The following is a 13,031-nucleotide window of genomic DNA, read 5'->3' as shown; positions in this document are numbered from 1 at the left end:
CTGACAGTTTTGAAAACTTAAATATTTCAGAAGACTTTGAAATCATATGCAACTAATGAGGACATAGGGTGACTGACCTTTTCTCCCTAAGAAATTTTATTTAATATATGAACATTTTGATAATTAATAAAACTTACGTTTAATGTGAATTTAGTTTGTCATTTTTGTTCATCATAAATTATAACCATACCCTTGAATGTAGAATGTGATTTTATTTTGAATTCAAACAATACTCATTGATTTGAAACATATTTTCATGTAAATATATTAAAAAAAGACAACAGATTTTTTTATCTACCACAGCTCAGATTGCTGGAAAAGTGGTTTGTAAGGCCTTATTTTTCAAAATTTTCCTGGGGGGGTATCCCTCCCAGACCCCCGGCTTCGGGCACCATCTTGTTTTCTGCTTTTTTGGTGACCACCTACTCCCATCCCTGAATGGTATTGTTCACAGTGAAAACATAATTACACTGTAGTTCTCCCTGCTCACAAGGACGAGCTGAATAAATGTATAAAATATAAAACTAAAGCAGGTACGGTGAAAGATGACGTATAAACATACATTCAAAACCCTCAAATGCCCTTCGGTTATGCACTGGATGGTGTGTGTGGTGAAGCTCAGCAGAGGGCGCAACAGACAATGTCTCTCTACTGTTACTGAAGTGCAGAGACAAATATCCCTAAACGCTGTAAACAATTTGTAAAAAACAAGTATTTATAAAAACAATTTTTATTGTTTTGACAAGTGGAGAGCATTTCAGGAGAAAATTATGCAACAAAAAAAAAAAACACCATATTATTACTGGCACATGTGTGCAGGACAGGATGATTACAGAAGTAGGTTAAAGGCTTTATTTAATATCAAACCACAAAACGAGTTTCTTGAAACCTGTTGGAGGAAAGCTTGGGACTGTATGAATCTCTTTGTACAAAGAGTGCAGAAAAGTTCTGGCATGATGTCGTTCAAATAGAATTTCCTGTGAGGTGTAAGAATGATGAAACATGCCTCACACTGGACAGTCGTATATATGGATGGCTCGGTCGTCTCCGGCTGAAACGATCTTCGAACCGGTGCTGTTGTACTTCACGCTCCATACCTATAAACACACGCAAGAATGTCAGTTTTCATTTATTCAGTATAGCAGTTGGTAACGAACACGGACATTTAGACCTCTAGCGATAAGGCGTTATTTTTAAACACATGCAAAATACAGTCATGGCAAACTGTCCTGCAATTATTATGGGAAATCTTACATGGAATCTGTAGATTTCTACCCAACAGCTGCTGCTGTGATCATAAAGACTGTCTGGTGTTCCTCTCAGGATTCTTACTGAACATCCTTTCAACACACTTAGGACTGCTTAACTGTATACACCCATGATTTATACTCGCACTATTCGGTGTCACCCACAAGGCTTCCGTTTTGAGTTTGATTTCTTTCTCAGGTAGTTTATAAGAAATCTAAATCTATATCCCGATTCCTGTAAAGCTGCTCCGTGACAGGTGTCGAATGTTAAAAGTAGGCATGTAACAATAGAGCATGCGACAAATTGATAACTATATGAAGATTCAAATCAATGAATCATGATTATCAAGCTGTGCAATCTTAGTTTTTCCTAGCTGTAATTGCATTGTTTATACAGCAGAGGGTGCAATGGCATACAATTGCATTATTAGGGAATATGCATGACTTCACCAGAGGTGGACGTAACAGCGCTAATGCTGCAAACACAAAAAAAGAAAGCTAAAGAAAAGGAGGAAGTACAAAAAGTTTAACTTTTCATTTTTAAGAAAAGGTATATTTTAGTTAATAGGCCACTATATAGGTTTGGATCGGTCACCAAACAGGAGAAGAACAAACTGCAACAGACAATAAGGACTGCAGAGAAAATTATTGGTGTCAACCTGCCCTCCATCCAAGACTTATACTTGTCCAGAGTCAGGAAACGGGTAGGTAACATCTCTGCGGACCCATCACACCCTGGTCACAATCTGTTTAATCTTCTCCCCTCAGGGAGGCGATATAGATCATTGTATGCTAAAACAACCAGACACAAGAATAGTTTCTTCCCTCAGGCTGTCTCTGTGATGAACAGCTAAAATCCACATTCATATATCAGTAATATCACTTGCAAAATATCTGCACACTCATACTGTCATTCTGTGCTCACTGTTTTATATTTTATATATATATATGAGTGATTCCACGCTTATGGGTACTGAAATGGGGGACATGAACTTATTCACCTAAAACCATTTCTTTTTTTACCATCAGGTCACAAAACATGTAATCTTTAATGAATGATATGTTAAAAGATAACTTTAATTTTCTGAGATGTAATAAAAACATTTATATGCCAAAGTCAAGCCTATGAGTTCCAAAATGATGTCTGTTCCATTACTTCTGTTACGATTGTCCATCTCGCGTCTGTTACAAATTAATTACAATCTAGCTATATACCATGTTAATCTTATTGAAAGAATGTGTATGTTTATTCTACTACACATGTTTATTAATTATATTTGCTAAAACATCACCTTCCTATGTTTCAAAAAGTAATTCTACATTGTTAAAATTGAGAATATATATGTCCACAACACTTCTGTTACGTTCTGACTTTGGCATATAAATGTTTTTATTACATCTCAGAAAATTAAAGTTATCTTTTAACATATCATTCATTAAAGATTACATGTTTTGTGACCTGATGGTAAAAAAAAGAAATGTTTTTTTTTTTTACTTATTTAAATTTACTATTCATCTTTGCACTATGCACCATATTGCACCAAAAGGGAAATCCTTTCTGTGATGAACAGCTAAAATCCAGATTCATATATCAGTAATATCACTTGTAAAATATCTGAACACCTATACTGTCATTCTGTGCACACTGTATACTTTATATTTATTTAACTAAATTCTGTGCACACTGTATACTTTATATTTAACTATTCCATACTTGACTTACCTGGATTACTTTGCACCTATTTTTTTTGTTGTTTGCTTGTTTGTTTTGTGTATACGCTTTTTTATCTGTTTTTGTACTATGAGAGCTAAGTGAACCGGAGTCAAATTCCTCGTGTGTCTCCACACACCTGGCAATAAAAGTGTTTCTGATTCTGATATTTTACTCCAACCTTTACAAATGTGGGTAAACTATTGTTGGTTATTAAGAAAATTAAACAAATGTTTTCTATTTAACAAAAAGAATATGAGTTAATAAAGAATAAGAAATGTTGCGATTTTTGGTAATTTTTCATTTAATTTTTTTAAATAAAATTATGGGGAAAATGAACCCGTTATCTTAAATCGAATTGCGAATTGGTCAAATCATTACATGCGGAGATAAAACTGCTACACAAATAAAAATTAATGCATCTCAAGTCATTTTTGTATGAATACTGAATTGTATCAGAGCTAAGACTATAATTGACTTCAGATTAAAGATCATGAAATCACATGCAATTAAAAAAATGAACTGTTTGATAGCTACATGGGCTCCTTAGATAAATAATAATAATCCGATGTAAAGGAATGTGTGATGGTGTGAAATGGAGGGCAGTGGGCCTGTGAGCTGTTGGTGAATTCACTGGAAATTAAAGAAAATCATCATACGAGTATTTGACCTTTTCACTATCTCCAAAAAGATCAGGATAAAATCGTAATACACACTTGGTCCTGATGGTCAAAGAAAGTGTTCACACATGCCCTGGTGCTCGCCTCCCACACCTTCACGCTCTTATCCGACGAGCTGCAGACAACAAGGACAAAAGCTTCATTATACTGCAAAATACAATTCAGAGGTTTATTTATTTATTTAACATTTTGACACTGAAGGTATTTTGATGATTACCTGGAGACAAAGTGTGTGTTATCAGGTGAAAAGGCCACGTTGAGCACCCAAGACGCATGGCCACTCAGAGTGCCTGCCAGGTTAGCATGCTGTCTGTAACACACACACACACCTCGACCGAGTTACACAAGCAGCAGTTCAGACAGTTTCAAAGATTACAATACATTGCTCGTCTCTTTGCAGGAAATGTGCACAGGAAACTTTTTTTTTTGGCCAAAACATTAAGAACATAAGGGTTGCTTTACAATCAGGGTACAAAGTTTGTGTCACAGGGGTCCAAAATTCAAATTGATTCAAACTGGTTCTTGTACCAGTTTTTAAGTGAAGGACAAGTTAAAGAACAGATTTCAGGTAATTTTTTGACACGTGTGTATGGTAGTTTTGTGTAATCTATTATAAGATGGGAGAAACAAATGAAGTGATTCTCGGAGAGGACATTTTTTTTTTTGACAATTTAGAATCCACTACTTCCATAGTGCTTTTAAATATAAGGCTGTAAGCTTTGTGTTAGTTGTCTCTAATATTTATGTCCCAATATCTTGACCACATTTTAGGATGAAAATAATCATTTTAGATATAATATGTTATTTTATATTGAAAAATGAGCTGTCTCGGAGAGGACATTTTTTTGACACAATTACATACTAATTTGATCAAAATAGTCTGAAAACTTACTGGCATTCAACATTAAAACTTAACTATGTTTCCAATGATATGGAACCAAATATGTGTTTTATGGTATAAAGAATGATGTAAGTGCATCCCTTTTGGAGCTACCTGGGGTCAAAAAGCACTTTTTCTAAATGACATGAGTAATTTTGCTAAATATGACACATATTGCCAAACATTCACCAAAAATAACATTATCACCAAATATTTTTTTGCATGGTAAATAGAGCGATCACAGGGCTACAATAAACAACCAAGTTTATTTAGTCAAGCCTTTTGATATTGAAGATAATAAGTGTTAAATGTGATTTTTAGCTTGTATACCCTGATTGTAAAACAACCCATAAACTCAATCACAGCTGTCACATAACATGTTAGAATAGGCTATAATCCCACAGCTCCACTTACACGTCATAAATCTTGATGTAGCCGTCGTCCGAGGCTGTGACTAAGAGCTGAGAGTCGGGAGAGAATGTGAGAGAGCGGATGGGCATGGCGTGGCCTGCACAGAAAAAAACACGCATCATTTGCCAGAAGGTCCGTCTCTATTTAAAATCTTCTTGTAACCAAGGTGGAGTCGATAAACTTCACACATCACGCACTCTTCACCCATACTGACAGTTGAAATTTAAAAAAAAAAAAAAAATGGAGACAGAGGCACTGTGAACCAAAAGGAAAAAAGCAGCTCCAAAAGTCAGGGGTCTCGAAATCACAACAGTAAAAGAGCTGACCGAGCCCCAAACTACTCCAAAGGAAACACCAAACATAACATACACTGCAAAAAATGATCTCTTGTTGAGAGAAAATATCTTTAATATGGGTGAATTTATCTATTATTTCTTATTAGAAGTTTACTAGAACTCAAATATCAGATTTAGCTTACTTTGAGACGCTTTTACTAATTTCAAGCCTTAAATTCTCTTATTTTATTGTCAGATAAATTTTGCTCATTTTAAGCATTCAATTCTCGAAAGAAGCAAAATTATCTGCCAATAGAATAAGAAAATTTAAGGCTTGAAGTTAGTAAAAGCGTCTCAAAGTAAGCTAAATAATCTGATATTTGAGTTCTAGTAAACTTCTAATAAGAAATAATAGATAAATTCACCCATATTAGAGATATTTTCTCTCAACAAGAGATCATTTTTTGCAGTGTAATCCCGAGTTCCCACTTCCGAGGCAAGTTGAATGCAACCTACTGTACATTTTATAAAATAATGACCACAGAAAAAATAGTAGGGGTTGGTGATGAAGCACTTTGAGGAGGGCTGGTCGGCATATTCATCATGTACAACTCCAAATCAGGAAACGGAATACAAGACTTGTATTGCATTCATAATAACATAGCAGCACGTTATTTGAGGATTTTCCTCATGATTTTTTTTTTTTTTTAATAAACGTTTCAATTTTGATCCTTGCAACACATTAAGAAAAAGTTGGGATGGTAAAGCATTTGCCACTTTTTCATGTTTCCATTCCTTCTCACAAGATGTTTAGGGACTGAGGACACCAAATGAGGAAGTGGTTCAGGTGATATTTTGTCCCACTCTTCCTGAAAGCGGTCACAAGATGTGCAACAGTACGGGGTCATCTTTATATTTTTCCATTTCACAATTCGCCACACATTCTCTATGAGGGACAAAAGGCACAGGCACCCTCTTCTGCCGCAGCCACGCCTTTGTAATGTGTGCAGAATGTGGTTTTGCATTCACTTGTTGAAATATCCCTGAAAAAGATGTGAAGGCAGTACATGTTGCTGCAAAATCTCAATATACTTTTCTGTATTAATGCTGCCATTACAGAACTAGAAGTTACCTTTGCCAAGGGCACTGACAACCCTATAGACCCCTTGCACTGACGTCACCCGAAACCGGAAGTAAACAAACCCTGCGCCATATTGGAAGACCAACAAACTCGTGATTAGGGGGAAATAACGGCAGCGGTATGTGAACCCACGAGAATAAAGTGGAGTGGCTTTATTTATGATTTATTGGCCCAACAGTAGACTTGAAAGAAACCTGTGTGAGACTTGGCAAAAAACTGTGGATATAATGGATAAGTCTGTGCATGATCTGTGGACATGGCAGATTATTTCAAAACCCTGAAGCCTGCTGAAAGGAAGCGATATGTTGAGAAACTGACTCTGATGGTTTTGTCCCTTGGCTGCGTTTATTACAGCCAGCCACTGACACATTTAGTGTGTCTAATGACTAGGGTGTTTTCGTTAGAATTTCATGCACTTGGTTCATCAAAAACCTACAATGGTAAACTTTTGTGCTGTGTTAGGGTTCTAACAAAGCTGATGGGAAAGGTGAAAAGAAGTCTTTCTACAGAATACCAGCTGTGATTGAGACACAAGGGGAGCAAACCAAGGAGCTTTCTGCCAGGAGACAGAGTGAGTATTTAGCTGCTTTATGCAGAGCGGATCTGAATACTTCAAATCTACAACAGCACAGAATATGTTCAGACCATTTTGTTACTGGTAAGTCACTAGGCTAGAGTGTTGTAGAAAATTTTTTTAAATGTTTACTGAATAAAAACATCCTTAATTTTATCACATTTATGTTATATATTTCATTTCTTTCTTTCGTTTTAATTTTCCTCCCTTCAACCCTCTTTGGATTTTAAATATAGTTTTTTTCCCCCATGTCCAAATAATTCAAAGATATATAAATAAAAACAGATAAGTAGTAAATTAAAAATAAATTTCATTTAATCTGCACTGAGTATGTATGCATGCATGTAGTTGAGGTCTTCCAATATGGTGCCCTAACAAAATCTCGCGGTACGGTGACGTCACGCGGTAGCCCTCTATACCATGACAGACCCTGACTTTTGGACTTATTGCTGGTAACAGTCTGGATGGTGCTTTTTGTCTTTGGTCTGGAGCACACGGCATCCATTTCTTCCAAAAAAAAAAACCTGAAATACCGATGCGTCTGACCACAAAACATGTTTCTACTGTATGATGGCCCATTCCAGATGGCGCCAAGCCTAGAGAAGTCAACCACGCTTCTGGACACAGTTAACACAAGGCTTCCTTTTTGCACGGTAAAGTTTTAACTGACATTTGTGGATGTAACCATGTTCAGTTACCATGGATGACTGATGATATCCGAAAACTGATGAAAAAGCGTGATTATACTCTGAAAATGTTTATTAAAACTCGTAGTGACATTGATTCAAAATTATATAAAAGTCTGCGTAACCAGGTGGTTAAACAGCTTAGAATGTCCAAATCAAATTACTACATCCATGTTTTATCAGAGGCCAAAGGGAATGGCAAGCTTATCTGGAAGCAACTAAATAGTCTATTAAATCCAGAGGGTAAAAACACCCAAAATCAATTTAAACTCAAATTTGGAGAAAATGTCATCTCTGATAGTACACAAGTCTCAAACGAATTTAATAATTTCTTTATAGAATCTGTCAAGAACCTTGCCTCAGGTTTCCCCTGTAAGAATAATGCTGTCCAAACAGCATTAATCGATGACCAAGAGAATTCATTTCACCTTAAAGAGGTCAGTCATACTGCTGTTTTAAAAGCTATAAATGACCTAAATACCACATACTCAAAAGACATCTATAATTTAGACACAGCTTTTCTCAAGAAATACAGCAGCATCCTAGTCCAACCCCTCACCCATCTTATTAATATTTCTATTAAAACTGGACAATTTCCAGATGGGTGGAAAACTGCTCAAGTAATACCACTCTTTAAATCTGGAGATGCTGGAATTATATCTAATTATAGACCCATTAGTCTTCTTCCAGTTTTTTCTAAAGTCCTGGAGAAGATTGTTTCAGAACAACTAATGCGCTCCCTTGAGTCAAATCACTATTTGCATCCTTTGCAATTCGGATTCAGATGTAACTACTCTACAGAATCCGCTACTTGTTATTTAACTGAAAAAATAAAACAATCACTTGACAAAGGGCATGTGGTCGGTGCAGTATTCCTAGATTTAAAAAAAGCGTTTGATACAGTCAATCACAATATTTTAATTTCAAAACTAATTAAGTTCAATTTCTCTAAAAAGTCATTGTCTTGGTTTGAGTCATACTTAAAGGGCCGGGAGCAATGTGTTACTATTAATGATGTGAGTTCTAATTTTCTTAAAATTGAAACGGGGATCCCTCAAGGTACTGTCTTAGGGCCTATACTGTTCAGTCTTTATATCAATGACTTACCAGATGTGTGCCCAGATATAGGTCTACAGATGTATGCAGATGACACAGTGGTATATGCATCTGGTAAGACCTGTACTCTTGTGGCTGAGAAACTAAATACTACCTTGCATAAAATAGCATTTTGGCTGGCTTCATCCTGTTTAACTTTAAACATTAAAAAGACAAATTCTGTGTGTTTCTCTATAAAGAAACAACCAATAAACACCCTGGATATAAGAATTAACGGTGAGCCCATTAAGCAAGTCCCCGAAGTGAAATATCTGGGTATAATCATGGATTATCAGTTGAACTTTAAAAGTCATGTAAAGAAAATGTGTAAGACTATTAAGGCAAATCTAGGATGTTTTAAGATGATAAGAAATTGCTTAACTCTAAATTGTGCCTTTGTTTTTATGAATTCTATGATTTTCTCACATATATCTTACGGTTTGACCACATGGTCTCAGGCTCACCAGACAACAATAAAATGCATAGAATGCCTCTATAACCAAACCCTCAAAGTTTTAGACAAGAAAAGAATAAGGCATCATCATTGCCAAATTTTAAACAAATATAAGATTCTCAGTTTTACTAATTTTATTTCATTATACACAGTTAAATTGGTTTTTAAATGCCTCAATAATACTGCTCCTCAACTGCTCTGTGAGTCAATAACAAGACTGCAAAGTGGTACTAGATCCACCACCCGAGCAATGTCAAAAGGCAATTGCACTGTTCCATTCCGTAGAACTTCATTTGCACAAACCTCTTTTTCAATAAAAGGAACACAATTATGGAATTCTCTACCAGACAGTTTAAAATCCATAGCTACACTTCTCTCTTTCAAAAAACAAACAAAACAATGGCTAGTTCAACAGCAATCCTGCTCTCATATTTAGTTTGAATTATTAGTTTAGATACTTAGCTTGCTATTTGTCTTTTTATTTTTACTATTGCTATTGTTATTTTTAATTTTGTTATTATTATGACCATTATTTTTTATTTTATTTTTATGTATATATATTTTTTCTCATAGATTTTAAATATTCATTTTCTCTTTTTTTGTTTTGTTTAATTAAAAGCCCAACTAGGGACAAGTGTTGTGAATTAGCTTTGGCTACAAATACTGTGATGCATACATCAGATAACTGTTCCAGATATCTATGTCTTTGTATCTGTCCCTATTCAAAAATAAACAATACAAAAAAATAACTCCATATTGTAGTGCTTGACAAAGTGTTTGCTAAAGTAATCCTGAGCCCATGTGGTTATATCAGCTATAGATGAATTATGGTTCTTGATGCTGCGCCATCTGAGGAATTGGACATCATGGGTGTTCAGCTTAGGCTTGAGCCCTTGCCCTTTATGAACTGAAATTCCTCCAGATTCTTTGAGTTGTTTAATGATGTTGTGCACCACAGAGGATGAAATATCCAAATCTGTTCCTATCTTTCTTTGAAAAAAACATTATTTTTAAAACATTTCAATAATTTTCTCATGCCCTTTTGAAGAGAGATCCTCAGCCCATCCTCAGAAACTAGGCCTTTCTGGGATAGTGATTTTGTACCAAATCATGATTACAATCACCTGTTGACATCACCTGTTTCAAATCACATCATTAATGCCGCTTTTCCACTACCAACGCGGCTGAGTTGGGCTGAGCGGGGCTGTTGGAGTTGCATTTCGACTACAACCGCGCTGAACCGTGCTGGCTGGAAGTGGGTGGACACGTTGGGTGGAGTTAGCGAAAGTGGGTGGACGTCACGTGATGTCGTTAGGCGGTGCAAACAGTGACATCAGTGATCTTTTAAGCGGTAGTCTCACGACCCGGATAGTAAACAATAAACATGGAGGACATGGAGTCGTTAGTGTTGCTGGTCTTGGTGCTGTGGCTTGTTGTCGCCGACAACGCCAACAGATACTGGCAAGAGCGTATAGATGAGGCGAGGCGCATAAGGCTTCAGAAATTCTCGTAATTCGTAATAATTCTTCTTCCGGGTTTACGGTGTTTACAGATCCCAGCGTGCTCACGGGGCGTGTGGGCATGTGAGGACACTCCTCCTCACCAATCAGTGCACAGGGGAGTGTCTCCTCACGCCCCTAGCCCCACTCGGCTCGGTTTGGCTCGCTTCAGCCCCACTCCAAAACCGTGCGAGTTTTGGGTGCTGAGTAGGGCTGAAGCGAGCCAAGTCGTGCTGCTCTAAGGTAGTCGAAACGCGAGCCGTGTTGGGCTGAAGTGAGCTGAAAAAGGGTAGTGGAAAAGGGCCATAATTGTTTTACCTCATTATTAGCCCCAAACTGCACCGTCCCAACTTATTATTATTACATTTTTGAATGTGTTGCAAACTTGAAATGCAAGAAGGGATGTATATTAATAAATGAAATGAAGCTGACCAGACAAAACATGAAATATCTTGGGTTCATACAAGCCGAAGTAAATAAAAAAAAAAAAATCACTTGGAGGGTTTTTTTTTTTTGCACTTTCCTGACCATCCTTTTTCTGATTTGGGATTGTAGACACACCCTGAAGTACGAATACAAAGCTAGTTAGCATGTGGCCCAAGTAGACGAGCTCCATGAAGACGTGGTTCGGAAAGTTTCTTTGCGTGACTTCACTAAAGCTCTTGTGGCTGAATGAACACAAATCCCCAAAGCCACACCCGAAATCTAGTGGAAACACTTCGCAGAAGAGTGGCGGTTACGATAACAAAAAGTAAATCTGGAATGAGATGTTCACTTGGGCGAGATTATCAGGTGTGCGCAAACTTTTAGCCATATAGTGTACGATACAAGATGTAGTGCAGTGCTAATGCCAATGCTAATCTGTAGCAGAACAAGATAAGTTTCAAATGTGTTCTTATATAAACATGTTCAGTTCAATTCAGTTGGTCGGGTTGAATGCCCAAACTGATAATCACATCAGTTTTTCTTTGGCTAATCAGACACAAGATACACCACCACTCTTGCCGGAGCAGTTGGGGGTTAGGTGCCTTGCTCAAGGGCACTGAAGCCAATCCTGCTAGTCCAGGGAATTAAACCAGCAACCTTTCAGCTCTAAAGCTGTTTCTCTAACCATTAGGCCATGGCTTCCCCAAACATACTCCACTATTTTATATTTAAAAAATAAATAAATAAAAATAAACCAGCGACATTTACTTTCTTTCAATACATGGAAACATTTTTAACCCCTTTAGTTCCCTTTACAAAAAAATAAAAATAAAAAATAGGACCTAAACATCAGCATGGTCATTATGATTCTGACTGCCCTCCAGTGAATGGGGTGGAATTTTACCTTCCAGCGTGTGCAGAAGTTTGCCAGTTGCAATGTCAAAGATATTAATGATTCCATCAATGGCACCACTGGCTAAATACTTTCCATCTGGGCTCTGGGAGCAGACAGGGGGAAGGGGGAAAGAAAGAAAGAGAGAGAGAGAGAGAGAGAGAGAGAGAGAGAGATGGAGATCACAAAGACATCAGCATTTTGATTTAGGAAGCTTCATTTACTCTGCCTTTTAATCTGAACTAATCTTTAGCCAAAGATGATAAATGCTTGTGTAGAGATGAGACCAAATAAATAAATAAATAAATAAATAAGAGCGGCACGGTGGTGTAGTGGTTAGCGCTGTCGCCTCACAGCAAGAAGGTCCGGGTTCGAGCCCCGTGGCCGGCGAGGGCCTTTCTGTGCGGAGTTTGCATGTTCTCCCCGTGTCCGCGTGGGTTTCCTCCGGGTGCTCCGGTTTCCCCCACAGTCCAAAGACATGCAGGTTAGGTTAACTGGTGACTCTAAATTGAGCGTAGGTGTGAATGTGAGTGTGAATGGTTGTCTGTGTCTATGTGTCAGCCCTGTGATGACCTGGCGACTTGTCCAGGGTGTACCCCGCCTTTCGCCCGTAGTCAGCTGGGATAGGCTCCAGCTTGCCTGCGACCCTGTAGAACAGGATAAAGCAGCTACAGATAATGAGATGAGATAAATAAATAATTTTAAAAAATTCAATGAATTATATTTCCCCACAAGCGTTTCTCCACTCGACGGCACCACCAACCTCTGCTGTATGTGCAGATAATTATATAAACCGCTTCCAGTATTCATGCCAATTTAAAATCCCTGTATTATATCTTAGTTTGATCCTTGCTGACTTTAAATGTTCCATTATAAGCATGTTTTGTAAAACAGTTGGCGGTTGGACTTGGCCTCAAGTACCACGCTGTGATATCAGCTTGTCCAGGGGGTGGAGCTTATTTCATTCCCACACTGTCAGAACACATCTCCGTGCTGGTGGGCTATTAAACATGTTCTAACTGTAACTAGTAACAGATCACCAAAAATTCAGGACTGTAAA

General features: G+C 37.4%; 1 protein-coding gene across 3 annotated transcripts in view; it reads right to left on the bottom strand.

Annotated features, from left to right (window-relative positions):
• Positions 1 to 712: 712 nt before the first annotated feature.
• skic8 (SKI8 subunit of superkiller complex) overlaps positions 713 to 13,031 on the bottom strand; it is a 30,584-nt gene continuing 18,265 nt past the window's right edge. For all 3 annotated transcript variants that reach the window (XM_060914386.1, XM_060914387.1, XM_060914388.1), the window contains exons 7-11: positions 11,984 to 12,077; positions 4,933 to 5,026; positions 3,856 to 3,948; positions 3,675 to 3,753; positions 713 to 1,097 (exon numbers count right to left, since the gene is read on the bottom strand). In XM_060914386.1, coding sequence (XP_060770369.1) covers positions 1,008 to 1,097; positions 3,675 to 3,753; positions 3,856 to 3,948; positions 4,933 to 5,026; positions 11,984 to 12,077 — 450 coding nt within the window. In that variant the 3' untranslated portion in view covers positions 713 to 1,007. The remainder of the gene's footprint in view (positions 1,098 to 3,674; positions 3,754 to 3,855; positions 3,949 to 4,932; positions 5,027 to 11,983; positions 12,078 to 13,031) is intronic.

Source organism: Neoarius graeffei, chromosome 2 (genome assembly GCF_027579695.1).
Source record: "Neoarius graeffei isolate fNeoGra1 chromosome 2, fNeoGra1.pri, whole genome shotgun sequence".
NCBI lineage: Eukaryota > Metazoa > Chordata > Actinopteri > Siluriformes > Ariidae > Neoarius > Neoarius graeffei.
Note: the sequence above shows the minus strand (reverse complement) of the source record. Positions and strands in the feature narration are given on the sequence as shown.